Source organism: Megalobrama amblycephala, linkage group LG8 (assembly GCF_018812025.1).
Source record: "Megalobrama amblycephala isolate DHTTF-2021 linkage group LG8, ASM1881202v1, whole genome shotgun sequence".
In the NCBI taxonomy this organism is placed as follows: Eukaryota; Metazoa; Chordata; class Actinopteri; order Cypriniformes; family Xenocyprididae; genus Megalobrama; species Megalobrama amblycephala.
This window is the reverse complement of record NC_063051.1, coordinates 5,114,756-5,142,286: the sequence shown is the minus strand read 5'-3', so window position 1 is coordinate 5,142,286 and position 27,531 is coordinate 5,114,756. Positions and strand designations below refer to the sequence as shown.

Sequence of the window (27,531 nt, the reverse complement as noted above, 5' to 3'; positions counted from 1 at the left end):
ATATCACGCTTAATTTACATTACACATATATACATACAGAATGCTGCATTAAACAATTTTGTAAGGGGAAAAAATTAAATAATAAATCAACTCCATAGCAGATTCCAAGTGATCAAGGGCTTAGGATGGAAGGTCATAAAAAAACGAATTGGAACGCAGCCTTGCTCTGGGTGATATGTGTGTGCACGAAACCCGGTCCGAAACCGGAAGGAGTGTATTTGGCACAGAAATACTTCCATACGTCCAACTCGTGTTTTGAAACTTTGGGCATGTTTAGCATGAGATTCCAACTCTTTAACAGTGTAAATAAGTCAGAATGCATGAAATAGCATTACACCCCCCCTTTAAGTTTGTTGGTCAGCCTGAATAGGTGCCCAAAACCCTCCAAAACCATCAAACCAGTCTGGATAGCAGAAATCAGACAGCTACAACCAGCAAACCACCTCAGGCTGGGTTATGTTTTTTTTTTTTTTTTTTTTTTTTTTCCAGCAATTTATAGCATTGAAGGACAAAGGTTGTGCAAGGTTCAGAAGAGGAAAAGTGACTGTGTTATGGTGGCATTCAGCAGTAGGGTGTGCTGTTTTGTTGCTGAATTCCAAATGACCTGGAATAGTAGGGTTATCTGACATTCACTGGTTTCCTAGTCAGTTTAAATCATGGGAGAATGGGGCTTATTGTCACACATGGAAGTTCACCAGGGCTATATGTCAGTACCTATACGGTTTTGAGGCAAAAGTCCAATTGCATATTTAGTAAATTATAATAAAGAATTCTGTCCTCCAAACTAAAATTTCAATATCCTCTCATTTCAATAGTTGCTTAATCAAATTAACACAAAATGGCAGCTTAATAGTTGTCACATATGTTATACACGTTTTATTATCTTTATTAATTAAAATGATTACTATTTCTGTTGGCCAAAACATTGGTTTGATATTTTTCTTCTTCATATAGGCCTATGACATTTTTGTTTTGTTATAATGTGACAACATGCCCCATTGAGTCGATTGATGTGTGTTCAATGAACTTTTTTATGGTGGACTTATTTAATTGCTTTAAAGTTTGTGCCTATAATTGATTTTCAAAAATAAACCTGCCCTGAGAAATATTCACAAGAGTAAAACGTGTGACAACTAGCACCCATCTCAGTCGAGCTGTGAACTAACCGACAATGCTACAGGGAGGATGCTTTTGTGGAACAAATGCATCTTCTTACATATTAGCTTTATCCTGAGCTGCCCTTGTCGTATCTCAGCATAGCACACATAGATAAGCTTTATGCAAATGTAAGGGGGATTAAAGCAGAGCCATTATGTTATTACAGTTCTAATATTGCAGGATTGCAAATAAAATTCTTAAGGGTCAGTTTATGACATCCCATTTTAATTACTATATCTCAAACCAGAAATGGCACTGCAGGAGAGGTCAGGCGTTAGACAAGTGATGCGAATGATTATCATCACTATCATATAAAAATCATCGCTTTGAGGCACTTTGCTCATTGAATTTGGGGCGTGCTTACAGAGACACTCTCAGCTGGAGGTGCAGCAGCACGTTAGGTACCACAACTGCGCATTTCATCCACTGAGCGCCTGCTGGAGGAGGAGATACGCATCATATATACCTAACCAACCGTCTTTTGGATCACTCTGCTGGTCGGAACCGATCACGGGGCACGTGTGTGCAGTGGATAAGCCGGAGCGCTGTGATTCGTGGACTAATTGCGGGGCGCTTGCGGGAATACGAGGAGCATCTCTGTGCACGAGAGGGAATAGATCTCGTTCTCCTGTCCGTCTCCACACAGTCTTCGATTTAGAGGGCATTTATTTTGTACTAAAAGTGAGAGAACGATATCAGGAAAGATGTTGCTTACGACATTAGGGGGTTAGAGGTGCTGAGGTTCATCTCATCACTGAATATGGAGTAAATTCCCACGTCTTCTCTAATTTTGACTCGGAATACAGTGAAAGGGAGCGCATCACGGTGACTCGGTGAGTGGATTCATTAGCTAGTATGCACTGATAGATTATTCAAAGTTAAACTGTAAGCCGAAGTTTTATTCGAGATGCCAAATAATGTAAAGTATAGCCTACATTATCTATATCCTTATGAATAATGATGTATGTTAAATACGAAAAGCATGCGCAGCTTTTATGAAAACCTGACCACGACCCCAATGACTTTCGTAGTATGCAGTGACCTGATAAGTAAGAATGTGAATTGTAGTAGCCTACTTTTAAGGAAGGAATATGAGGAAATAGCCTACTATAAAAGAAATGCAGTTCTTACAGAATTAGCCTACTACTCGAGAGTCAAAAGATTTCAAAAGAACAGGTCGTCTATAAACATGCTAACATATAATATGCAATTTAAAAAGAATTCTTTCAAAAGGCGTTAGACTTCACAGACTTTTTTTTTTTTTTTTTTTTTTTTTTTTTTTTTAGAGTATCAAATATAAAACACAAAATGTGTTAACATTTCATTCATTCAATTATTTTAACACAACCAATTAGAATATAACTCATGTGTAGCCTGTCAACAACATAGGCTAACAGTTTCTGGTTTGTTTAGCTGAAATGAATAACTTCAATAGAATCAGTCATTCTTTCGGGAATTGGACTGAATCGGATAACAAAAATGTATTTCTTTTGATTCACTAAAAAGACTGGATCACAAGAGAGTAATTATTCAGTAATCGTACTATGCTCATCGCACTGTATTTTTTTTTGATTCACTAATCATCATAAACGGATCGTTCGAGAATCCGACTAAACTGATCTTGCGCATGCGCAGCGCTGTAGAATAGCCACTGAATAGTAGTCGACTGAAGGAAAACTTGTCTCCGAAACCTCGCACTTTCAAAACACTGAATTCAATGGAGGACTTACTTCTGGATCAACGATGAGCGTTCTTCAGACAGGTATGCAGGTGTGTGGTAGCGAGCTACATCCGCCATATTGGCATGATGACCCATATGTTCTTTGACCTATGACATAATGTCAACAACAGTGCAAAACAGTTTTTAATCAGCTGTTGTTAAACAAATTTGAACAATTCTGTGAATTCTGACAGTGCCTTATGCCTTTGTAGTCACTGCACGTGTGATTTATTAGACTCAAGATCCAATTTATAAGGGATGAAAATAAAAACTGCCAGGTGCTACCTATAGATCTTCAGCATCTCCATTCTGATACTAGTCACCCATAGCAAAATTCCCTTATAATGCATCCCGCACCGTATGGAAGCTACAGTACATGTATATGGAATTCCATGGAGAGAAATTTCAGGGAATAATGCTTTCCAAAAAAAAAAAAAAAAAAAAAATGCTCTATTCTTCTAAATGTTTAATCAATTCTTTTTTTGTAAATAGTTGTGTAGAACATAACTTGTCAGCGTGAAACAGTCTGTCTGTTGAGGGTCCTGTTTGAGACATTTGTACACTAGATGTTTAATTTAATACCATAAAATAACCAGGAATGACTGGAAATGTCATGGAAATGAATTTGTCAAAAAATCTGAGAACCCTACAATTGCCAGTGAGAGGGTAATACTTTTATGATAGTGATCTGATCTGGGTTGGTTGCGTTTGAAGTAAGCCCTCAAACAAGTGTTAGGTGGATCAATAAACTATCAGCCTCTCCTCAGATCAGTCAACACTGCCTCTGTCGTCTGGTTTATAATCTCACAAAGGTGTGACTAAGCTTTGAGAACTTTAGTGCCATTATGTATTGAAGGAGTGAGACAGAGAGAGGAAGGATACACAGGAGAAAATACACATTCGTCTCTCTATCCACACCACATCTGCTATTCAAATAGGAATGGGATCCTTCTCTCGTGTGTTCATGTTTATTTATGGATGCATCTGGGATGCATGGCTCATCCCATTTTGTTGCTAACAAGCATAGCCAAATTAGAGGTGAGAACACTGGGAGACAGCAGTGTGCAGAATTCAGTCGAACCACTCCACAGCACAGCTTGGCTTCCTCCGAGACTATTTATTTCTCTCATTGTGGCATATAAAGTTTATTTAAAGACAGACTAATAATAAATTTGAACATGTGGGTGGAATTCATTAGAGATGAAAGTAATGGTAGTTTATATAACAGTATTTTTTTCTTAATTCCGTCTTTCTTAATATCCATCTTTGGAATTTGCTTTCTGCAGTCTGGATCACAAACTTCTTTTTTCTCTCTCGTTATCTTTCCAAGTGCATCCCTATCTTTTTAATCTCAAGTTGAGGCCTAAAGGAATAGTTCATCCCAAGATGAAAATTGTCATCATGTTGTTCTAAACCCATGACTTTCTTACTTCTCTGGAAGAGAAACAGAGAAATTTAGAGGAATTTAAAGTACTTGTCGTCCATGTGACGCTGTATTCCTTGTCTTCTGAATTCAAGTCAGTAATATTTCACTAATAATGTTCCCCTCCAGTGAACTGTTAACTGATCAAACCATTGAGATCGAGGTAGTGAGTTGAACTTGAGAACTGTATCAGTCTGATTCATAAATGAATCTTTAAGACTGATTTTGTGAACAATATCAAGCAATTAATTGACAATTTGACTCAAAAGAGCATTTTTTTCACAATTTGGACATTACTACATTTTTCATGAATAATATTTTCAGTGAACGACTTTGCCATTATCTAATTTAAAATTAGATAATGGCAAGGTCGTTCACTGAAAATATTATAATGGATAATTTTAATTTTAAAAACACAAATAATTTAATAACACTGTTAGAAGTAATCTTTAGCAAATCTCAAAATGAATTTTTACCTAAATAGATAGCTAAATTCACATGATTTTCAGAGGTTTATTTTATTATTTTTAATGTACTTTAACAAAATAGTAAATAATTTTAATATCAGCTATTCATTGGTTATCAGCAACAAAATGAAAATAATAATGAAAATATAAGAGTTTTAATATCGGTGGATCCCATCTTTTAAGATGATTTAGCATCCTTTTTGAAGCTTCAAAGTTTGAGTCCACATTTATTGTTGCATAAAAAAGGGAGACTACACCATTCTTCAAAAATGTTCCGTTCCTCAGAATAAAGTAAGTAATGCAAGTTTGGAATGACACAAGGGTGAGCAACTGATGACAGATTTTTATTTTGTAGTGAAATATTCCTTCAAGGCAGAAGGAGCATGGGTATCTGCCACTGTGATTATTGGGTTGTGGGATGGATCGCTGGCTGCCATCTTACTGTTAAGTGCACTTTCTGTCCTTGCCCCACAACATTTCTAGAGAACATACCTTTCAATTTTACAACAAAAAGGGATGTTTCTAGGATTGTTGTTCTAGGAATCTGAATGAATGGTGGAAATGCTGTGATGGATAAGCATAGATGAATTATGTATGTGTATACTGCTGTTCAAAGATTCTGCCTTAGTTGTGCACATTTATGTATTCACTCATTGCTGACCACTTGCACACAAGCTGCTTCAATTAAGTATTTTGTATATTTTACGAAAAGCCTACTTTTTCAAACTCCTCCTAGATTGTTGCTCCAATTTTCATGAAAATTGAACCAGATCATCTTCAGACTATGCAGAAACCCCCCCAGAAAAAAAAAAAAACATGGAATTCAATTCAAATATATGATTAGTCAGACCATTCTCAAATAATGTGCAAACGAATTTGACAAAGAGCACGGCCAAAATTAACGCAAGGCTATTTGTCCGCAATGCTTTAGCATATTCAGACCAAACTTGGTGTGCGTTATGACAGCCATGACCTGATGATACCTGCACAGTTTCGGCACAGTGTCACTTAGTGGTGAGGAGATATGAAAAAAAGCAATTTTTGCTCATAATTTCGGAACGGTTTGGCCAAAAGTGGTCTCTTTAGATTCGGTGCAGCATGCCAAGTGAAACGATATGCCAATTTTCAAATTTTCCCATATTGGCCATTTTGGGCGTCGGCCATTTTGAATTTAGACAAAAAATGCTATATTTTATGAACGCCTTAACGTATCGTTACAAATCTGGATAAGTGTCATCGGCACTATGCCCCTGATGGTATTCAAAATGTTTTGAGACAACGCCACCTTGTCAACAAAAAATGCTAATAGCTTTTAATTAATTTTACCTATTGTAATGAAACTGGTATTAATAGATTCCTTGTGTGGTGTCGAGAACATAGATAACAATTCTGCCATAGTCTGCCAAACTTCCTGTCCTTTAAAAACTACTTGTTCAAACTCCTCCTAGACTATTTGTCCGATTTTCACCAGATTTGAGTCAGATCATCTTCAGACCTTGCCTTATAAAAGCCATGGATTTTGTGCCGATAGACGGAAATGTTTTCGTATACTGCATCAACAAATTTGCAAATTGCATCTGAGGCTGTATCTCTGGAAAGATTTGACATATTACAAGTTTACAAGTTTTCATTGAATACCCAAGATTTTATTTAATATTTATTTAAATTAATTGAAACTTTTTACTAGGGCTGGGCGATATATCGCATGCGATTGTCACGCGCATTTCATCAGTAAAGCCGCCATTTAATAGACAGAGCCGTAGATCACTGACAAGCTACGCAATATCGCATTCATTATCGCAGATGAATCGCCTTCGATAATGAACGCAATATTGCGTAGCCTCTCAGTGATCTACGGCTCTGTCTATTAAATGGCGCTCCATTTGAAAGCAGGTGATGGCGATTTAGCGGTAATCAGGGAACCGGCTTTACTGACGAAATGCGCGTGACAATCGCATGCGATATATCGCCCAGCCCTACTTTTTACTAGTATTATACACTACCAACACTGGTTGCAGCAGATGTCTTTTCTACCTTGAATTGCTATGGTTTGATGGTCATGCATGGAACATATACAGTCAACTTCATCACATTGTTATAAAAACTGACGATTTATAGCAGGAGTATGAAACCAGCACCAAATGATACCACCAAGCAAATCTACAGTAGTTATAGTTATATTGATCTACAGTAATTATAGTCTAAAATTTCACATTATGCTTAGGTTCAACTTATACTTTTTCCACAAAGCATCTTGAAGCTCACTTATTAAAGAGAAAATCCCCTTGGCCTGGAGTAACCTGGGGTTAAGTGGCTTGCTCAAGAGCATGACAGAGATGGTTTCAGGGACTGTTCCCTCTAGAACCTCCGTATTTCAAGAGATGACTGAGTTTTCCAAGTAGGATGCGTTCATTAATCAGCATTAGTTTTTGGTCTTGGAACAACATTCCAGCCAAAAAACATTGTTTTTCAGGGCTGTCTGGGATGCAACTGACTAAAAATAATTTGGTTAACAAAATATTGTTCCAGGACCAACAAGGATGTTGATCCAGGAACACATTAGGATTAAGTAATAGGTTTATTACCTCAGCCACTCGTCGGTGCTATCAGAAGCCATCAAGTACTTGAGTGCTTAATAACCATACTGCATCCTTCATATGTTGTTGAGCTTGTTTTTCTTAATGCAAGTTGCAAACCACTGAGCCAAGAGAGTATGTGGCAGGAGGACGATGACAGCACATAGACATTTGTCTTATTCTATTATAAACTATTTTGAACCGGTTGAGTGAAGATCTGATGTGAGTACAGACCCATTATTACTTTTTCTACTGAAGACCTGTGAACTGTTATATGAGGAGGCTAATGTTATATAATAGGCTAACTAGGTTAACTGTTAAAATTAATTTTATTATACAGTATATGTATGCACATACTGTTCGACAACAAAAATGCAGATGTTAAGGTTATAATGTTGCACCATTCAAATACAAAATGAAACCTGTTATTTTAATGTTTATACAATACGTAAGAGACATAATTGCTGCAAATGTTGGACTGTCAATTAATAAACACTTGTTGACACAACATTTTTTTAAAACAGTAACAAAAACCATTAGTACTCGGGTATTATTTTGATGAGTAATTGACTAACTGAGAAATCAGTAGTCGTGCAACCCCTAGAACACATCCTACAAAATCGCCTAACATTGTTAGAATCAGATTGACATTTCAACCACAAAATCAACATCTATAGTGGAATCCATTTTATAGCTTCAAGTGGGAGATTTACTTAATGATTGGCTCAAAATATAGTTTTCATCATTAACCAGTGGGTTGCTGGCAAATCATGCACTATAATGAGACCAACAGTGCTCGGCATGTTCATCAACACACCCCAAATTGATCATCTATGTAATACATTGTGTTATTTGAATATAATTACATGAACATTGTTCATGCTGGTCCAGTCCTTAGATCTTGACACGTATGTAATCAGCATGAATCGCCCCCCAACCCACCCCCCACCCCTTGATCCTTTGCAATCGTTTCTTTGGTTAAAACAGATGCCTTTAACCACTTTTTAGATCAAATATATGCCAAAACAATGTTTGTGCTAACCAAGTAGTGATCGCATTTACTGGAGCAAAAGAAGCATGCAATGGCTTGCAATTCCATAGCACTGTTGCTGAGGTGATGCTGCACTGCCTCATTACATTTGCCAGTCGAATGCTCATCATTTTGCTTAATAAGATATTTTGTGGAAGCTGGTGGAAAAAGACACCACATCTCAGTTTTTTGGGAGGCTCATGAGAGATTAGTTGTAATTTCAATTCATGCCCTGTTTCTCGTGTTGCTGGATGTGACATGCACACAAAAACATGAAAACTACATCCATTTTTGTTAACTTACATATTCTTTTTTTATTCTTATTCTTTGCCTTTTAGATTTAGGGGGTTGCATGCAGGCATTGCAGGCAGGCATTATGTAGGCATAATTTAAAGGTGGGACATGTCTTTTTGCTTTTTGCCAGGGTCGATATTTTCCCCACCACTTTTTAAAACATCTCGCGGCACTGATGTACCTAGTACAAAAGAAGCATCTCTAGTTGATTAACAGTTTGTTCGTTGGTGTTAAATAAGAGGTGATCTGGCGCTGGGATTTGTTGTTTTTGAAATCATGCCGAGTGCTTGTTGCCGCTGTTATCGATGGCGGAAGGCAACTGTGTTCGCTTGGCGGTCATGTACAGTCTTCACACAGACGAGCGCTTCAATTTATTGCTTAACGCCGTTGCTGAGACTATTTGTTCTGGTGAAATCACAAAACAAAATGCACACAAACATGTCCCTGCTCTTCTTATACAATCACTGAAGAACATCTTTGGTTTTAATGAGAAAAAAACTAAAAATAAAAACTATACAATGGATTAGAACCCAGAACCTCTGGCACGCTTAACAAAAAATCTACCACCAGCCCATTAGGACAAACAAATCTTTAAAGGTTTAGTTCACCCAAAAATGAAAATTCTGCCATTAATTACTCACCCTCATTTCATTCCACAACCGTAAGACCTTTGTTCATCTTTGGAACACAAGTTAAGGTATTTTTAATGAAATCCAAGAGGTATACGACTCGTCCATAGACAGCAATATAATCAACACTTTCAAGGTCCAGAAAGGTACTAATGGTTATTTTTGGTGCATTTATTATTGCACACACTCCTTTCACAACCACTTTTTAAAACAAAGTTACATTCTGGTTACATGCAGAGGTCATAATGAGAAACAATAACAACTAAAATGCTTTTCATGGGAGGACTGTAGCTACAGTTCCTCTTCCCTCTTGTCCTGTGTCAAAAACAGAGCTGTGTAATCCAATCCGACAGAGTTTCCTGCGGCATAATGCGCCCCCAAACTTAAAAGACACTAGACAAATCCACCCAGAGACCCCCTGTCCCTGCAATTACAACATACACCCAGCAGTTATCCCCACTACGATACAGCGCTAAACAAGGGGCTCCTCTGAAGATTATGCAATTATAATGCAAAGATAGCAGATTACCCTTCCTCTAAGCCTTCATGCGTTTATTGATTTAAAGGGCCAGTATACAAGAAATGAGTAAGCTTTATGAAACAGAACTGAGAAAAGAGTGTATACAAATGGTTTTAAACCTCAGGGTGTTTAATAAAGGCTGACTAACTGGTTCTGTAGATAGGAAAAAAAAAATCATATTGCCTTAGGCCATAGAGCTGGAACTGTGACAGTTAGGGATTTTCAAAGCAAAATAAAGCAAATAAAGGAAAATCTCCAATACCCACAGGAGTGAGCCCCTCGTGTAATGTTATAAAAATCCCAATGTGCGTTTCAGTCTGTCAGGGAAACGTCTATGAGTATTAAATACAGAAAATGCAGCTTTTTGATCCAGACTTCCATATGATGGCATATAAAAGAGCAACATATAAAGCATCGCTACTGTATAGTTAAGAATAAAAACAGATAATCAATATACATTCTTAAATATAAAGGTTCTTTATAGGCATCTGTGATTCCATGAAGAACCTTTAACATCGTGGAATCTTTCCATTTCACAAAAAGTTCTTTATAGTGGAAACAGGTTCTTCAGATTTTTAAAAGTTCTTCACACTAAGAAAAAAATGGTTCTTTTAAGAGCTGTTCACTGAAAACTTAACTGTTCACTTTGAAAACTGTACATGTAATACTAAAGGTATTAACTTTAGTACACTTTACTTCTTGTATTCTCTACAGTCTGCAGTCTTTTTTTTTCTATTGTTATTTTTTGCACACGTGTTGTGTGTCTTCAGCATCATGAATGCTACATTTTGATGTTGTTAGGTAGTTCAACTTTAAAAAATACACTTTAAGACCCCTGCTTTTTGTTCCATTTTGAATGCAACAATATTTCCTGCAAGATGGCATCACATTGTAATTGAGATATGCATAAACCTTATATGTAAATGGCTGCATTTCTGGTAATCAAAATGGAAGGTCCTCCGAGAAGTCATTGCGAATTATTCTGTCAGATTCAACCCTACGCAGGGCCTCCGAAGATGTCATTTTGCCTGTATATGTGGGCGGAATGCTATGTGCTAGTGAAAGCGGCTAACAGTATTTAGGTTGGCTTCTAGCTCCTATTAATAGTCAAGAGAAAGTAGCTTTTGAGGTCAACAAATTCCAGCCCCCTGATTTCTCTGATGTTGCAGGTTTCTGTTTGTTTCTTTGGTATCATGAATAATAATGCATAATTTAGACTGCATCAGGCTTCACAACAAAAGCATAAATTCTCAAAAGAAGTTGTTACTTTCTTTTAAATATGCAATGAATATTTTGTACAGAGTTAACAGTTGGAGGTTTCTAACTGCCTGCTATCTTGTTTTATTCTTCCATCGAAGCGTCGCTCCCATCTGTCATTTATACTCAAAACATCATTGCATTGATTTTCTGCACATTTTGACTAGAGTCTCCCAGGGCTTTTGTTTGCAGTGCTTTAGTTGCCGTCACATCGAAAACAACTCATTTGTTAACTTTCTCTTTGATCCAACAGCATTTCACCAGCATTTGTCCCTACAGTCAAGGTGATCACTTAAACAGAAGTGTAATCTTTCAGAAAAGTCTATAAATGCAGCACATCTGTCATATTTGAATCAGGATGTCTTATTTTAATTATTTCTGTAATTACTTTCCCCCACAGATTATACGTCTCATATTCAAGGGAGAAATCATTCCATTCACAAGCAATTGGATGAGAGTCATACTTGCCCTTGGCAACTAAAGATGACGTTACTATGGAAACGACTTGTGGTGCTATCAATCATTGGCTGCCTCGCAGGTAAATTATTGTCCTGCTGTTTTTTCAAACTACTGTTTTGTTCTTTGAATGTGTGCAATGGACTGTCATAAAAGAAACAATTTCATTATGATCTTAAGCCTTTGATTCATTCAGTCCTTGGTGGAGGTTTGAGACAAGACACTGAGATGTGATGAGTTGATACACGCATTCATCGTAGGATATTGTTGTTTTGAATATCATTGAATTGAATTATCATATTATGTCCAGAGAATAAATATAAGTATATTGAGAAAGTAATACTTTATTTAATGGCAGTATGCTTAGTGTTTGAGGTATTAAACTAATATAAAAAATCACCACTCGTTTGGGGTTGGTAAGGAATTTAATGCTTTGTCTCTTTTGCTAACTTATTTAATTCAAAATACAGTAATAACAATAATATTGCAAAATATTATTACCACTGTTTTCTATTTAAAGATATTTTAAAATGTAATTTATAATAGCAAAGCTGAATGTTCAGCAGCCATTACTCCAGTCTTCAGTGTCACGTGATCCTTCAGGAATCATTAATTATCCCTCAGAAATTAAACATTAATATCAATGTTGAAAACAGTTGTGCTGCTTAATATTTTTATGTAAATATTATTTCTTTTTCTGGATTCTTTTTGAATAGAAAGTTCAAATTTATTTATAATAACTCCCGTGGCATGAAAAGTTGCAGCGATGAGCATTGTAGCCAATGACAGACATATCTGTTGAGTGCATGAATGCAGTGATCCCATCATTGCAACTTGATTTCTGCACTCTCTCGAATGCTTTCATTACAACTAACAGTGCAAACATGATTTAAATAAAAGATTTATTGTGCAGTGTAGACAGATTCATTGATTATAACGGGAGTTTTGGCAAGATCGAGTCCAGAACTCAGCCATTGATAAACTCGCATTGTGTGATTGACAGCTACATCAATTATAAAGGGAGCATTCTTTGATCTCTTTCTGTATATAATTTAATCATAACTGAAAAATACATAACGGATAATTTTCATCCTACTAAGAGAAACAATGTGAAGTAGACTATTTAGCCAATGGCTCGAATTACTGAAGACTTTACGTGAATCATTACATATCAGAAATCAATGATGACAGATTAGGCACTAGAATTAACACAATAACTTATATGGAGTAAGTATCTAATAATCATATCTTGCAGTAAAAGTCTATTTGCAAAGCATGTACCGAAATTGTAACTGATTTACCAAAGAATCTACAGTGAAATGTACTGAACAAACAAATAATGCTCTACTGAGACATTCATATAGTTGAAAATAAATAACCACTTTCCTAGCAATAGGATCCTTTGGAAACGAATGTTATTTTTAGTCCAGTGATTCTGTATCTCTCTTCTCTCCTTCCCATCTTACTAACGCGCCAGTGGGCGGGGCTAAAGATGCACTGATGTAGAAGTAGGCATTGATCTATTATGTCATAATGTGACGAAATCCGAAACGAGTCATCTTCTTCAGAGCTTGGTTTCAATAAAAGCTGTTTTTGGACTAATGAAGAAGTTTTGAGTTCTGAAACTTCCTCTTACATGTTAAAAGATCAAGGAAAATTTGATTTCTCAATTCATGATGCTTTTTTAATTTCATTTCTAATTTCTTTTATTTTTAATTTCTTTCAAAAAGTAAAAACCTTACTGACCCCAAATATTTGAACAGTAGTTTATATATAATATATTTTTTCTTTATCCAGTCCTTTTATATCCATTTATGGTTGGTCTCCACAAAGTCTGTAGTTAAGTTGTGGTCCAATACCTGTGATTGTCAAAGATGATTATGGGATGTGATGGAGGCTTGTCTGAATCTTATTAAAAACTGCTGCCTCTTCCTGCCACTCTGGATGCAGTGGATTACAAATGCAACAACAGAGGCAACTTATTTTTTTTTGCATTGATGGCTGTATTTATAACAGAAGGTTTGATCAATGAGATGTGCAAATGCTATTGTGTGGAGAAATATAGACTAAATCATTTTCTTTTCATCTTGTATTCATGAAACCGAAACACAGAACAATTATAACCGGTACATGCATCAAATAACCTATAGTACTGGTGTGTAATTTCAGAAATGAAAAACACAATCGTTTTTCTGTTGATATTTCCACAACAGCAGCTGACACAGGAGTATATTTTCCTGTAGCATGGTGTTTCAGCATGTTTGCAGAATTCTCTTCTATGTCTCACAAATATGGCTGCAGGGTGTATCCCTGTATAATGTTAATTAATACAGAGAAAATAATGGCTGCAAGTGTTTTGAATCTATTTAGATATATTACATCTGACAACGGGGGTGTGATGTCACCTGAAGCGCACTTTTAGAAAAAATGAAGTGTATGGAGCTGCAAAATATATGTGAATAATGCCATTTGCTGTAGTTCTGGTAGTATTATCAAATGAAAGCAGCTGTCAAAGCATGCACAATTTAATCAAACAATATTGCCATTATTCTTTTTTATTCAAGCACTATATTTTAGGCCAGGTTACGAAAATTTTAAGCTGTTGACCCTCTTTTGTAATATATATATATAATGCTTTGTTTCCTGTTTTCACTTTGTGGTTAAAGACTTGTCTCAACTAGATATGGATATTGAACGAATCACTGAGATCTATTTATGCTTCTAAACCTTTAAGGAAATTTCAATAACAGCACAAAATTGGACATTGGTGTTTTAATTTTTAATTAAATGTAAACCAAATGGGATTCTTCTGTCCTAGTCTCATCAGCACACGCAGAAGACACACAGTTTCTTGGTCCAAGCTGGAAAACAGAACCAGAGGACCTGATACTGCCCATCCATTCCGCTGAACAGGAGGCTGTTTTAACCTGTGAGGCATCTGGAGTCCCTTCCCCTCAGTACAGGTAGGAATGAGCCCGATCTAGCATTCTATGCTAGCAGTTTATGCATCCTTTCATTGCTATTACAAACCATTTAAGCAGTTGGTTTTGGCAAATTGGCAGCTTATTCCCATAAGAATCAACTTGAAAAGGATTGGCACTGATTACTATTGATTTTCCAGGTGAGAGGCAATTTATCTGTCCTTCGGGGTTGCCATTGCATAAACTACTGTATTTCTAGCAGCCTATCCTAGTGGCATCCGACTGTGACCCATTTTCATTTGCTTTCCAGAGTTTCACCAGTGTCAACAATTTAAATGTGCATCAACTAGCTTCACTAAAACTGATCTAAAAAAATTACAAAAAGGCAATTTAGCCTACTTATGAAGATATGTTCAAGATTCATTACTTCTGTGGTGTGTACACATCTCAGCACGAGCTTTAGGCATTAGCATGCCAAATTTATCTTTCTGAGAGGGTAATGCATGCTGTTGTAAGGACTGAAATTGGCTTTGAAAATGGGAGGGGTCTAAATGACTAATTTGTGCTAGAGATTCTTAGATACTGTCCTGCGTATTCCCTGGTGAGGCGTCTGCTCTGAAAATAGCAGCGTGCTCTAGCTCTGTGGTATATTGTGTTTCATAGCTTGGGTCAGCATCATGTAAATGCTCAGGCAAGCACTAGGGAGGGAAGTTATAACCTTGTGAGTGACATTCGATTTAAACACTTACATTTCCCTTTAGTGCATTTTGTGGAAAACACCAATTTAACTGGACATTACGAGAGTATCAATGTACGAGAAGAAGAGGAGCGCAGTGACAGTTTAAGTCATGATACTACCTTTACTTTTGCACAAACAATACAGCGAGAGTCTGCAAGGTCGAATAAGTTTGACTTTTGACCCAGCTATTGGTTTATTTATGCAGAAATGTAACAATAAATAAACTCAGGTGGAAAGGAAATTAAGAGGCTCATGCATATATTCAACAACATGCAAAATAGTCATTTTCAACTTTGTCACACTGAAATACACTGCACTCCCTTAATTCTTTAATTCCTTTCTCACAGATATTAGGTATATTTGGTTTTGGATTGTCATGAAAGTCATTTTCCTGAACCAAGTGACTGCGTGGTTGCTTTTAAACATTTTCTACATGTAACTGTTTCATTTTTGAACTGTAAAAGAGAGGAAACAGTCTATCAACCAGTGTTGGAAGCAGCTAAAAGTAGCGGTGCTGCTATCTACATTTGTCAGTAGCATGACAATAGTTCAGTTGTTTTTAAAATAATATCTTTTCTGGTAACAAACTACTTTTTTGAACGAGTAATGCATGACCAAACAGCCATCTCTGATGGAAAATTCGATTTATTCTTGCAAATCAGTTCACTCTCTCTCGTTGGAAAGTTGGCAAGTCTCTCATTTGAAATGTTGTAAAGTTGTAATGAATTAGTTCATTTTGTTCATGTAAATTAACAAACAACCAAAAAAAAATATGTGCACCAATTTAGGTCTTCTTTTTTAATTCTTAACTTTTTTTTTAATTAAATTAATTATTTATTTAAGTAAATGCATCTGTTCAAGTTTGACATTGACAATGTTTTCATCACCCATTTTGAAGTATCGCATTAGAAATGAGTGATGGAAACGCCAAATGTCAGGGAAAAAAGTTTTTACGGTTGCTTGAGGTGGTTTTTGAATTGTGCAAAAAAGAGTTCATGCGAATAATGGGAGATGGAAACGCATTTGCCAAATAAATGATGACGTAGCAAACATTAAACCCACATGACTAATCAGCTGTTTCTGGTGATGGTGTTTTATTTACTGTTAGTTACTAGGTTACCAATACCACCGTCATCCGCTCAAACAACTTGAAATGCACCTAATTTGCATTTGTTTTTTGATTTTTTGCAAAGATTCGCTTCACATTTGGATGGAAACCCAGCTATTGTCACCCTAATTGAAAGTTTTAATTAAAAAAACCCAAATATTTTGTGCCAGATTTTTTTTTTTTTTAAACAAAATGGTTCTGCTTGGAGTAAATGTATCTGTTCAAGTTTAACGTGTCACCCTAATTGATTATTTTTTTGATAAATCCTAAATTGTCATTGGATATTTATCTATTTTTAGTAGTTTGTAGCATATCTTTTTTTTTTTTTAAGGAACAGTGTTACTATAGTTCAACTACTGTACTTATTATGAAAATACACTATATTAATAATTTGGCAAGCTATCATTTCAAAGTAGTTTCCTCAACACTGGTACCAGCTGTGTATTGTCTTGCTTTCTGGGGACATTTTCTCTTTCTGTGTTTGATAAAACCTACCCCCATCATTCAGTGAACTTTACAGCAGTACAAGATAAGATTGGTGACACTCTAAAGATAATTTCTTGACCTAAAAAAAGAGAATTTCGCTAAGTTCTCTCAGACATTCTTCAAGGCTTGTCTTATAGCATCCAATCTGGTCAAGAGGCACCCGGAAAGTTCAGTCCACCCCAGCAGTCATTTCTTACTGTGTTAGCAAAGAACAGTTGAGGCAGTTAATGTTGACTGAAGGGTGGCCAATTCTGCTGCAAAACAGTAAGTGGAGGAAGAGTCTCCAAAGAACATCCTGCTACTTTCTTTGTCAAGAGAAATTGTCAGTGTTCCAACAGAGACTGGTGGTATTTCAGTGTCTGCCGGGGCCGGAGTGAACTTTGAGAACACAACAACGAGCCAGGCTATTTTGCATCTCGGTTTCAGATTCCATGGAAAAGTAACTCAGAGCTGAGTCAGAGAAGTGCACTTGGCTGGCTTCGGCTTTTCTCTCAAGAAAGCTTTTTAAAGAAAATGGAGTTGCTGTATTCTTTTACACCCATAGGATTATATAAAACCCAAGAAATTATACTACTGTATCATTCCAAAGGTCGGTAATTTAAAAAAAAAAAAAGTTTTTGAAAGAAGTCTTTTATGCTCACCAAGGTTGCATTTATTTGCTCAAAAATACAGTAAAATTTGTTTAAAAATTAAAAAGCTGAATTTTCAGCATCATTACTCCAGTCTTCAGTGTCACATGATCCTTCAGTAATCATATGCTTATTAGCTGCTCAAGAAACATTTCTTCTTATTATCATCAATGTTAAAAACAGTTGTGCTGCTTAGTATTTTTGTTTAAATCATTTCAAGATTCTTTGATGACTAGAAAGAACAGCATTTATTTGAAATAGAAATGTTCATAACAATGTAAAAGTCTTGACTGTCACTTTTGATCAATTTAATGCTTAATAAAAGTATTCATTTTTTTTTATAAAAACAAAGTGTGCATCTCAATCAGCTCCCTAGTCTCCCCTAGCCTGGAGTCGGCCATTTTAAGGGCTGTCTCAATCGCAGAATCCTTCCAGGGCACTGAAACATTCGCTCTCTAAAAAGTCCCACAATGCACCGTGAAAACCAGGGAGCATCGATTCTCACTATGCTCCCTTAACGGAGTTTCTGAAGCGTGAAACTTAATTCACGTGAGCCAACTCACTACACATAACAATGCGTGATAGATGTTTTTAAAGGTGCCATCGAATGAAAAATTGAATTTATCTTGGCATAGTTGAATAACAAGAGTTCAGTACATGGAAATGACATACAGTGAGTCTCAAACTCCATTGTTTCCTCCTTCGTATATACGTAAATCTCATTTGTTTAAAAGACCTCCGAAGAACAGGCGAATCTCAACATAACACCGACTGTTACGTAACAGTCGGGGTGTACGCCCCCGATATTTGCATATGCCAGCTCATGTTCAAGCCATTACACTGGGGCAAAACGTCTGGATGTGCACAGCTGAATCATCAGACTAGGTAAGCAAGCAAGGACAATAGCGAAAAATGGCAGATGGAGCAATAATAACTGACATGATCCATGATATCATTATATTTTTAGTGATATTTGTAAATTGCCTTTCTAAATGTTTCGTTAGCATGTTGCTAATGTACTGTTAAATGTGGTTAAAGTTACCATCGTTTATTACTGTATTCACAGAGATGAGAGTCGTCGCTATTTTCATTATTAAACACTTGCAGTCTGTATAATGCACAAACACAACTTCATTCTTTATAAATCTCTCCAACAGTGTAGCATTAGCCGTTAGCCACGGAGCACAGCCTTAAACTCATTCAGAATTAAATGCAAACATCCAAATATATACTCTACTCACAGGAATCGATGTATGCATGATGAACACTTTGTAAAGATCCATTTTGAGGGTTATATTAGCTGTGTGAACTTTGTGTTTGCTGTTTAAGGCAGTTGAGAGCTCGCGGGGGCGGGGGAGCAGGAGATTTAAAGGGGCCGCACGCTTAATCGGTGCATATGTAATAATGGCTCAAAATAGGCAGTTAAAAAAATTAATTAAAAAAACAATCTATGGGGTATTTTGAGCTGAAACTTCACAGACACATTCAGGGGACACCTTAGACTTATATTACATCTTTTGAAAAGGGGTTCTAGGGCACCTTTAAAAATACAGACCATTATTTTATTATATTTCAGCGTAAATGTACATCTCTAGATAGGTAATGAACATAATCTAGCTAACATTTATAATTTACTTATGGCTGAAATGTTGCATGTATATGTAGCAAGCAAAGAATTTATCATAATGTACTTTAAATAACATTACAATTAATGTCAGAAAGATATAAGCTAGGCTGTTGTTCATAAATACCAGTATTGACGTTGTACAGTGAGGATGTTGTCACGTCGCCGGAAATAGAGTCATAAGTGTCCCAATGTTTAGTGAACCAGCGTCCTTTACTGTCCTTACCAGTGCCCGAATTCATGTACACGATATACTGATTCACGAGCTCGGAAGCTAGGGAGCTGATTGAGACACGCCCAAAGTTTTGAACGGTAGTGTACATTGGTATGTGTTATTTAAGTTAAACCTATTAATTCTGACGGTACCCTCGACTAGACCACAACTGACTGCTTCTAATGAAATTTATGTTTTCTTAAAAGCCAAAAGCTCTTCCTCCTAAATATCACAGTTGTAGAATCACAGATGTAATAAAATTAAATAGATTTCCTCCTCCTAATAGACATTTCTGTGAAAATGGCGCAGCTACTGTTACTAAAGTTAAACCATGACAAGTTGTTGTAAGGGTGGTGATGTGTAGTTTGAAAAGCCTTAATTTCCATTGGTGTTTCTCCACTTTTTTGTCAGTGCTGTTTGCTAAGGCTGTCTAGCTGTTTAAGGTGTTTAGCAGAGTTGTATGACTTCCCCAGTAATGCTTTAATGATAAAAATTCTCAGTAGAGCTCAAATGTGTCACACAGATTTAGTGGCCTGTGTTGTGTTGCTCGAGATAATATTTTATCATATCTACAGAACATGCTGCTGTGCTTCATGTGACACTTGCGTGTAACAAGGCTTCATTCGCCCCATTTAGGTAATTGGTCCGCTCTGTGAAGAACATTTAGCGCTTATCATATAAAAGCACAGAGCAAAAATTTGCAATGCAGTAAAAACCCCGACCCTTGTATCTCTCTAGTATTCTGTGGTTTGTTCTATTTGGTCCAGCAAAAGCGAAGTTGCATTAATGTGGGTCCACAGGGAGGGATAAGGTAAGCTGTGAGGCAAATTGAGGCCATAGGACAGCCATTACTCCTTCCCACAATCCTTTGTGGGCTCTTGTGGTTGACTAGCACTCATACAGAAAGAATTTACTTGTAAGTTTAACATTAGTTTTAACAACTTGCATTTAGGGTATACATTATTATCAGTTGACGCTTTCCTAGGGAATCAAACCCATGACCTTGGTGTTGTTAGTGCCATAAAAAGCTATGTTTTAAGCCTCCCCGTGGCGCTGTTTTAAATCCTTTGAAAGAGCCCAGAATCTGTTTTCCCAACCTACACTTAACCTGACAGGATTTTCAACCTGCCTAGCATGCTTTTGCGATTGTAAGGATTTGAACCCTGGTCCGTGGAGCAGGCAGTCTTCAGAGACGAGAAAGTGAAGGAGAGCTGGTTAAAATGCAGAGATTACACAGAGAAAGTCAGAGGTGCTCCTGTGTCGGCCCTCATTAACTCGGCTCTAGCGTGATCTTTGTTGAACGCAGGTTGCTTTCTCGGTTGTACGAAGCACTACGGAGCATTCTTTTAGACAGATAATTGAAGCTGACTGTTTCGTACGTCACTGTTTTTATTTTTTTCTGCAATTTTCACGTCCATTTTCCGTGATACTTTTTTCTAATGACCAGGTGTAGGCTTTGTCTCTGGTCAGTTTGTTAATGTAGTCGTAAATAACATAGAGATTATAATGATAACTATGATGAGGCGACGTTAATAGTGACAGTAATAATAGCAGTGAGGATCGTAATGACAGTGATGCTGATGGAGGCTTAGACAGTTTGCTGTGCGGGGGAAGCATAATTGTCCATTAAACTTCTCAGAGAACTTTTTATACTCATTATCTGAAAATACTTTGGCTCCCTGTCACTACTAAGCCTTTTTGATTCTTGTTAAGGGGCTCCTTGGAGACTGGGTTGTTTGTAATTCTTTGTCTCGCCTTTAAAAAACGATCTTTCATGCACCAATTACCAGGCTGAATTCTGTTACCTTAACCTACCACTGTGATTGTGACCATTGCTGTCCTTTAGAATGATTTCAAATTGGTCTGAATACAAAAAAGAGTATTTCATCTATGGAAAATAAATAAATAATCTTTGAGACTCAGAGAATAAATAGGGCAGGATTATGGCCTTATATCAAAACCTCGATTTATTGAACATTTTACCTCGATTACAAGTAACCCTTTGATGCGTATGTTCACACCCGTGTGATTAGAACGTTCAGTGCATCACATGATCAACTGCCAAATTCAAATGTGCGTGCGCGCTTTGGCTGGCGCTAAACCAGAGACTGACGCGCTTTGCACTTTTCATATATCACAAATATGCAGTGTTTTCAACCACATAATGTTTATTTTTTATGTTTCAGACATTTAAATACACATGAGTACTAACAAAACAATACATTTAGTGTTTGTAAAATACACACTGATGTCTATAGAAGCAGAAATAACAGTCTTTTCCATAATAATTAGACGACACGTTTTATTCATATCAGATACACACTGTATAAGTAACTTTAAAGTTTACTCTATTCTTCTCCCAGTTCACCGACTCACTTTCACGTATTTCGGGAGAAGTGGATGAATTTGCGTGTTGTAAATCCAACAGATCCGATTGTCTGTAGCCTACTGCAGCGCAAACTAACTTGGCGGCGCCCGTCGCGAGTATAGCTCAACTAACGTTATTGTTACAAAGGTGTTTAAACAGCAAAACACATCAACTTGCACATATCTGACAATCAGAATATCAGATATTTCATGCTATAGTTAACAAATTTGTGAATATTTTAAATAAAAAAGGAAAAATTAAATAAAAGCAGATCATCAGTCATACAGTGCTATCGTGGCTATAGTGTGTCACCACCTCACTGACAAGGTTTGTACTGTAAATTTGCTTGACTATTAAAGGTGGGATATTTTTTTCTTATTGAAAGAGTGATCTGACATAGCAGCTCACTTTCAGCAGTTATTTTGGTTATCTGTGGTTCGTATCATTTCTTACAGATTTCTGCTTGTTGTAGGCAAAGTATTAACGGGATTAAAAAAACGAAATCACTGACATGGGAAAATTAAGTCGGTTAGAGGTTCTGAATTTCAGTTTCGATTACTTTTCGATTAATCGTCCAGCCCTATGTAACTCGAGTTACATAATCAGATTACTTTTTTTCAAGTAATTAGTACAGTAACACATTACTTTCAAATGTGCAACAAATGTCTGAGTTGCTTTTTCAAATAAGTAATGCAAGTTAATTTTTTTTGGGAGTAACGCAATATTGTAATGCATTACTTTTAAAAGTAACTTTCACCAACACTGCTTTTAAGGTACTGCCCCAGTAACAAGGTATTGTACCCTTAAAGTCTATTTGCTAAATGCATGTTATTGATTTAATTGTGAACTATTCATCCATGCATGAGCTTTTTTTAATATTATTTGACCTCGATCTTCAGGTGAAATGACAGTCTTCTCTCTGGTGATGTATGCTGGACTTATCCAATCATTTTGTTTTCATTAAAGGATTAGTTCACTTTCAAATGAAAATTATCCCAAGCTTTACTCACCCTCAAGCCATCCTAGGTGTATATGACTTTCTTCTTTCTGATGAACATAATCGGAGAAATATTAATAAATATCCTAACGCATCTGTGCTTTATAATGGCAGTGAACAGGACCAACGAGTATGAGCTAAAGAAAGTGTCTCCATCCACATAAATCCATCATAAACATGTGCTTCATGGGGTTAACACTCTGAGGTCTGAGGTATGGCCAGCGATACCACCGCGTTTTTTTCTTACCAGTGTGAAAGAGACTCAAAATACTCTGTCAATGTTGCACATACAATTAAGAGTTATACACCATTTTAATCGGTGGAATATCTTCTTTTATTTGTGTACACTCAGAATAAAAACAAAATGTTGTGCTTTTTGCAAAATAAAGAAAACTAACATGATGCGTGATCTCTCGTCTCCCTCTGAACGAAGTCCAATCTGATAGTTCTCAGAAAATGAACTGTAACTTAGTGAATACTAATCACAAAAAAATTAGACTTATGTCTAAAAAAACGTTGAAATGTCAGGTTTTAAATCGTGTAAGTCAAATCGAAAACAAATATTCTCTGTTTATGTACTCTGTATGAAAAGAGAGCCATGTCAGAAGTCCGTGATTCAGCTCATTATCCACTAATGCAGCCACACCCATGGAGTCAGCGCTATTCAGACGCAAATTCAGTCAACACATGCATACATCGTCTCAATCGTGTATTTATTGTCTTCAAAAGTGTTTTGAATAGCCATAGTTAGCGATCTCTGGCCTCTGTTAGTTCGGTTAGTTCCTGGATTGCCTATTCTTCTTTAGCAGGCATTTGTGGACTAAAGGTGCACAGAGCGCCCTCCGGCTGCAAGTATGAATTGAAAACACAGTATCCAGCGCTCATAGTAATGACAATAAATCCTGAATAAATATTACTCCTCTGTATAGAAAATTGACAAACATGAGAATCCATCAATATTTCTCCAAATGTGCATGCTTTTAAGCTAAAAGCCTATATGAAATGCCATAGAGGTAACATAATTGTTCAGACACTTTGCATCACAGAAATACATTATATTTTAAAGAATATAATAGAATACCATTCTTTTAAATTGTAATAATATTTCACAGTATTGCTGTTTTTTCTGTATGTTTGATTTACATTATGATGAGCTTGAGACATGATCAACAGAGGGTTTTTTTCATAGCCTACCTGACTGAAAGAGCTCATTATTTATGCAGGTCATTAGAGCTCTTTATGCGATTCTTTTGTCTTCTCAGGTGTAAATGACCCATTATTCATGATGATTCACGCCTCCACGCATACTGTGTTTCTTGACCAAAGATGTTTTAGAAAATTTAAATCTGTCTTTTGTTTTATATGAAGGAGTAGGAAGGATAATTTTTACATAATTTTGAAGCAAAAACTCTAGTCTACAACCTCCAATACCCAGAGGTCTTGTTAACACAGATTTTTTTTTTTTTTTTTGGCCTTATTTCAGTGACTTAAGTTTTTTGTTTTTTCAATAACCACGCATAAACATTATTCCTTCAAAAATACAAACATGTACATACATGTTCCTCACATATTATTGTAGCCTAGTTTGTGCTGAATACAGTGTAATGACACTTTTGTCATTTATATGTTTATGAACAACTGAAAAAAGCACAAATGTCAGGGCATGTCAAAACTTCTCCAGGCCCCAAATCAGCCTCAGACTCCAGGGGGTTAATAAAGGCCTTTTGAAGCAAAGCGATGCATTTGTGAAAAAAAATATCCATATTTAAACAAGTTATGAAGTAAAATATCTAGCTTCTGTCGGACCGCCTTCCATATTCAGTGTACGAAGAAAGTGTAAAACTCTTGCAGTTCACAAAGCTTACGCTACATCCTATTCAACTTAACTGAAAAAGTGTAACTGATGCGACACCAGTTTACACTTTCTTCGTAACTTGAATATGGAAGGCGGTCTTCATAACTTGTTTAAACTTGTTTAGATATTTTTTTACACAAAAGCATTGCTTCGCTTCAGAAGGCCTTTATTAACCCCCTGGGGCCGTGTGGAGTACATGTTTATGATGGATGGAGGTGGATGGAAGCACTTTCTTCAGCTCATACTCATTGAACCCTATCACTGCCATTATAAAGCTCGGATACGTCAGGATATTTATTAATATTTCTCTGATTATGTTCATCAGAAAGAAGAATGTCATATACACCTAGGATGGCTTGAGAGTGAGTAAAGCTTGGGCTAATTTTCATTTGAAAGTGAACTAATCCTTTAACCCCATCCCTTTGTAACGAATTCATCTCTGACTTCTTTCAATCAACAACCAATAGATTGAACCAAGTCCCCGTCCTACTTTTTTTTTTCTTTAACGATAAACTGTTTTACTCAGATATACATTACAGTACATAAGAAAAGATCTCTAGTAAGACTCTACTTACACTGCATTTCGACTTTAAAGATACAAATTTTTTCAGAGTAAATTTTCTCCTCAATAAAAAATATATAGTTCATAAAATGAGTAGCACTTTTGAAAAAACAAGATTTATATAATCACTTACATAAGATGAAGAGAAGGGGGGAAGAAAGGTTGAAAGAGCACATGATATTTCATTAGCATTAAATTATTTCTCATCATTGAAAAGTGACCTTAAATACTCATACAGCATCTCAGCACGTGCTAGAAATCAATAATTCCTATTTCCATATTATTCTAAGGCTATTGATCCATCAGAAGTAGCTCCCCTCTGAGGGCTGTGATATGTCCAATCCTGTAGTTCAAACTGAAAAAAAAAAAAAAAAAAAAAAATTATATATATATATATATATATATATATATATATATATATATTATTCAAACAGTTATAGCTGAGGCAATGAAACAAATAAAGAGTGGGAAATTTGCATATTAACACATGCACATGTATTATCTTGTAGGGTTCTTGCGTAGATCTCAAAATGGCTGGTCAAAACACAAATGATGGTTTTACAGCATCGTGATTCATCTTAAATATTGATATTAACTGCAATATGGTGTTATAGTGACAGCATTTCTCAAGCATACACTCACAAATATTCAGTTTGTGAAAAAATGAGAGGAACTGTTGTTGTGTTTAGATGGTCTGTGGATGTTCTCGTTTGATCAAAGTTGCCTAAAATGTTTGAGAACCAAAGAAGTAGATGACAACATTATTTTGTGCAGGCGTGTATGTACCAACACAGATGATATTAGATCCTTTCAAGATAATAGACTGGTTATTTCATTCATTTTATACACACAGGGCCCCACAGTATGTGGGACGTAGGAGCTTTGTTGATTTATCATGCTATTGAAAGTGTATTAGAAAACTAGATTAGTTTGATGTTGTAATATAATATTTGATACTTTGTGAGAACACAAATATTGTCTATATTTACAACAAGCAGCCTCGCAGTAATCAACTGAATAAGACTGCAGGCCGAATGTCACAGTAAATGATATCAAATACAGTGGCTATGATATTAGACTCACAAATGATGACTAAAGGAGTCAGATTAACTCGAGTGCCACACTGAGATCAATAAATAATGCAGTAGAAATGGGCTTCGGAGAGCTGCAGTAGATCTACGCTTTGTTGTCTGTCAGATCTGGGAGAGACTTGAGTCTACAAAGTTACTTTTTAAAACTGCGTTGTCCACCCCACTTATTATTTTTTTCACACAAGTGGAATAATGTAGATCCTGCCAACCTTTTCCCCTATTGTTTCTCTCAATCTTAAGGTTTTCTGCCAAGTTTTGACTGTCTCAAACTAAAAATACCTGATTTAGCACAACTATGGGTGATTTTTAAGGTCAATTCTGAATAGTAGAGTTCTATATATTATCTTGAAAAGGTGCAAATTGATGCAGTTTTTCCATGTCACATATGTTGGTATACATTTTTTATGACTGAGGTTATTGATTATTTTGTTTTTCTGATGGAAAATGTGCTTCGTTTTAATATGATTTTCCTAAGTTGTTGAATAAAGTCTTTTTTTTTTTTTTTTTTTTTTTTTTTTGTACACAAAATGTATTCTCGTCTCTTCATGAAATTAAGGTTGAACCACTGAAGTCACGTCGACTATTTTAATTTTATCTTTTTAATATGATTTTTCTAAGCAGAAAAAATATTATCCCACAAATCACACCCTTCTTGGATGTAAAGTGGCCCAGAAAGTATTTGGACTTCTAAAACAGTAGGAATGTCATTGCATTTGATAACAAAATATTAAACCAATTGGCATTTATTTTAAAGAGAGACAGCTTAAGCACACTTTTCAAACAAATTATCAAATGTTATACATGTCCGTAATCCAACATGTCTGCTACAATTGAGGGTGAACTAACTTCATACTTCCATTAAAAGTTAGGATCAGTTGGATGACGGTTCATACATTTTGTGTGTAAAACGAAATTTAAATAAATAAATAAAACATTTAGCAGCAACCAGTAATGATTACTGCAATCCGAATAAGTCTTAAGATACTGCATTATTTTTGTCATGCAGCCCGAGTTGCTAATTTGCCCTATTTCTTCACACTCCATGTTGAAAAGTTTGTATTTTACACATGCAAGTGTAGCTAAATAATTGAAATCATACTGAAAAATAATGAACGTTTCATAGTTGAGTGTGAAAGCTTTTTTTTATAATTAGAAAGTAAAACCAGCCTACTCATGACTACACATTGCACATCTTCAAGGTCAATAAATAATTAGGCATTTCTGATTTTTGAGTGCTGTTTTGCTTGCTTTCATCAGTTATTAGTACAGACTGTACTGCAAAAGAACAAAGAAGGAAAACAAATGTCAGCTATGAGCTTTGTTTCATGCTGAATCTGGCTGTATAATGAAGCTGGCTTCATCAGATCGATGCATGTGATGAATATTGGTTAGTTAGCTTCTCTGGAG

General features: G+C 36.0%; 1 protein-coding gene across 4 annotated transcripts in view; it reads left to right on the top strand.

Moving 5' to 3' along the window:
* The first annotated feature begins 1,166 nt into the window (after positions 1-1,166).
* The window catches only part of cntn3b (contactin 3b), a 69,462-nt gene continuing 43,097 nt past the window's right edge, over positions 1,167-27,531 (top strand). Inside the window, exons 1-3 of one of the 4 annotated variants that reach the window (XM_048198869.1) lie at positions 1,167-1,991; positions 11,475-11,612; positions 14,349-14,493. In XM_048198869.1, coding sequence (XP_048054826.1) covers positions 11,558-11,612; positions 14,349-14,493 — 200 coding nt within the window. In that variant the 5' untranslated portion in view covers positions 1,167-1,991; positions 11,475-11,557. The other 3 variants (XR_007186075.1, XM_048198868.1, XM_048198870.1) reach the window with 3 other exon arrangements.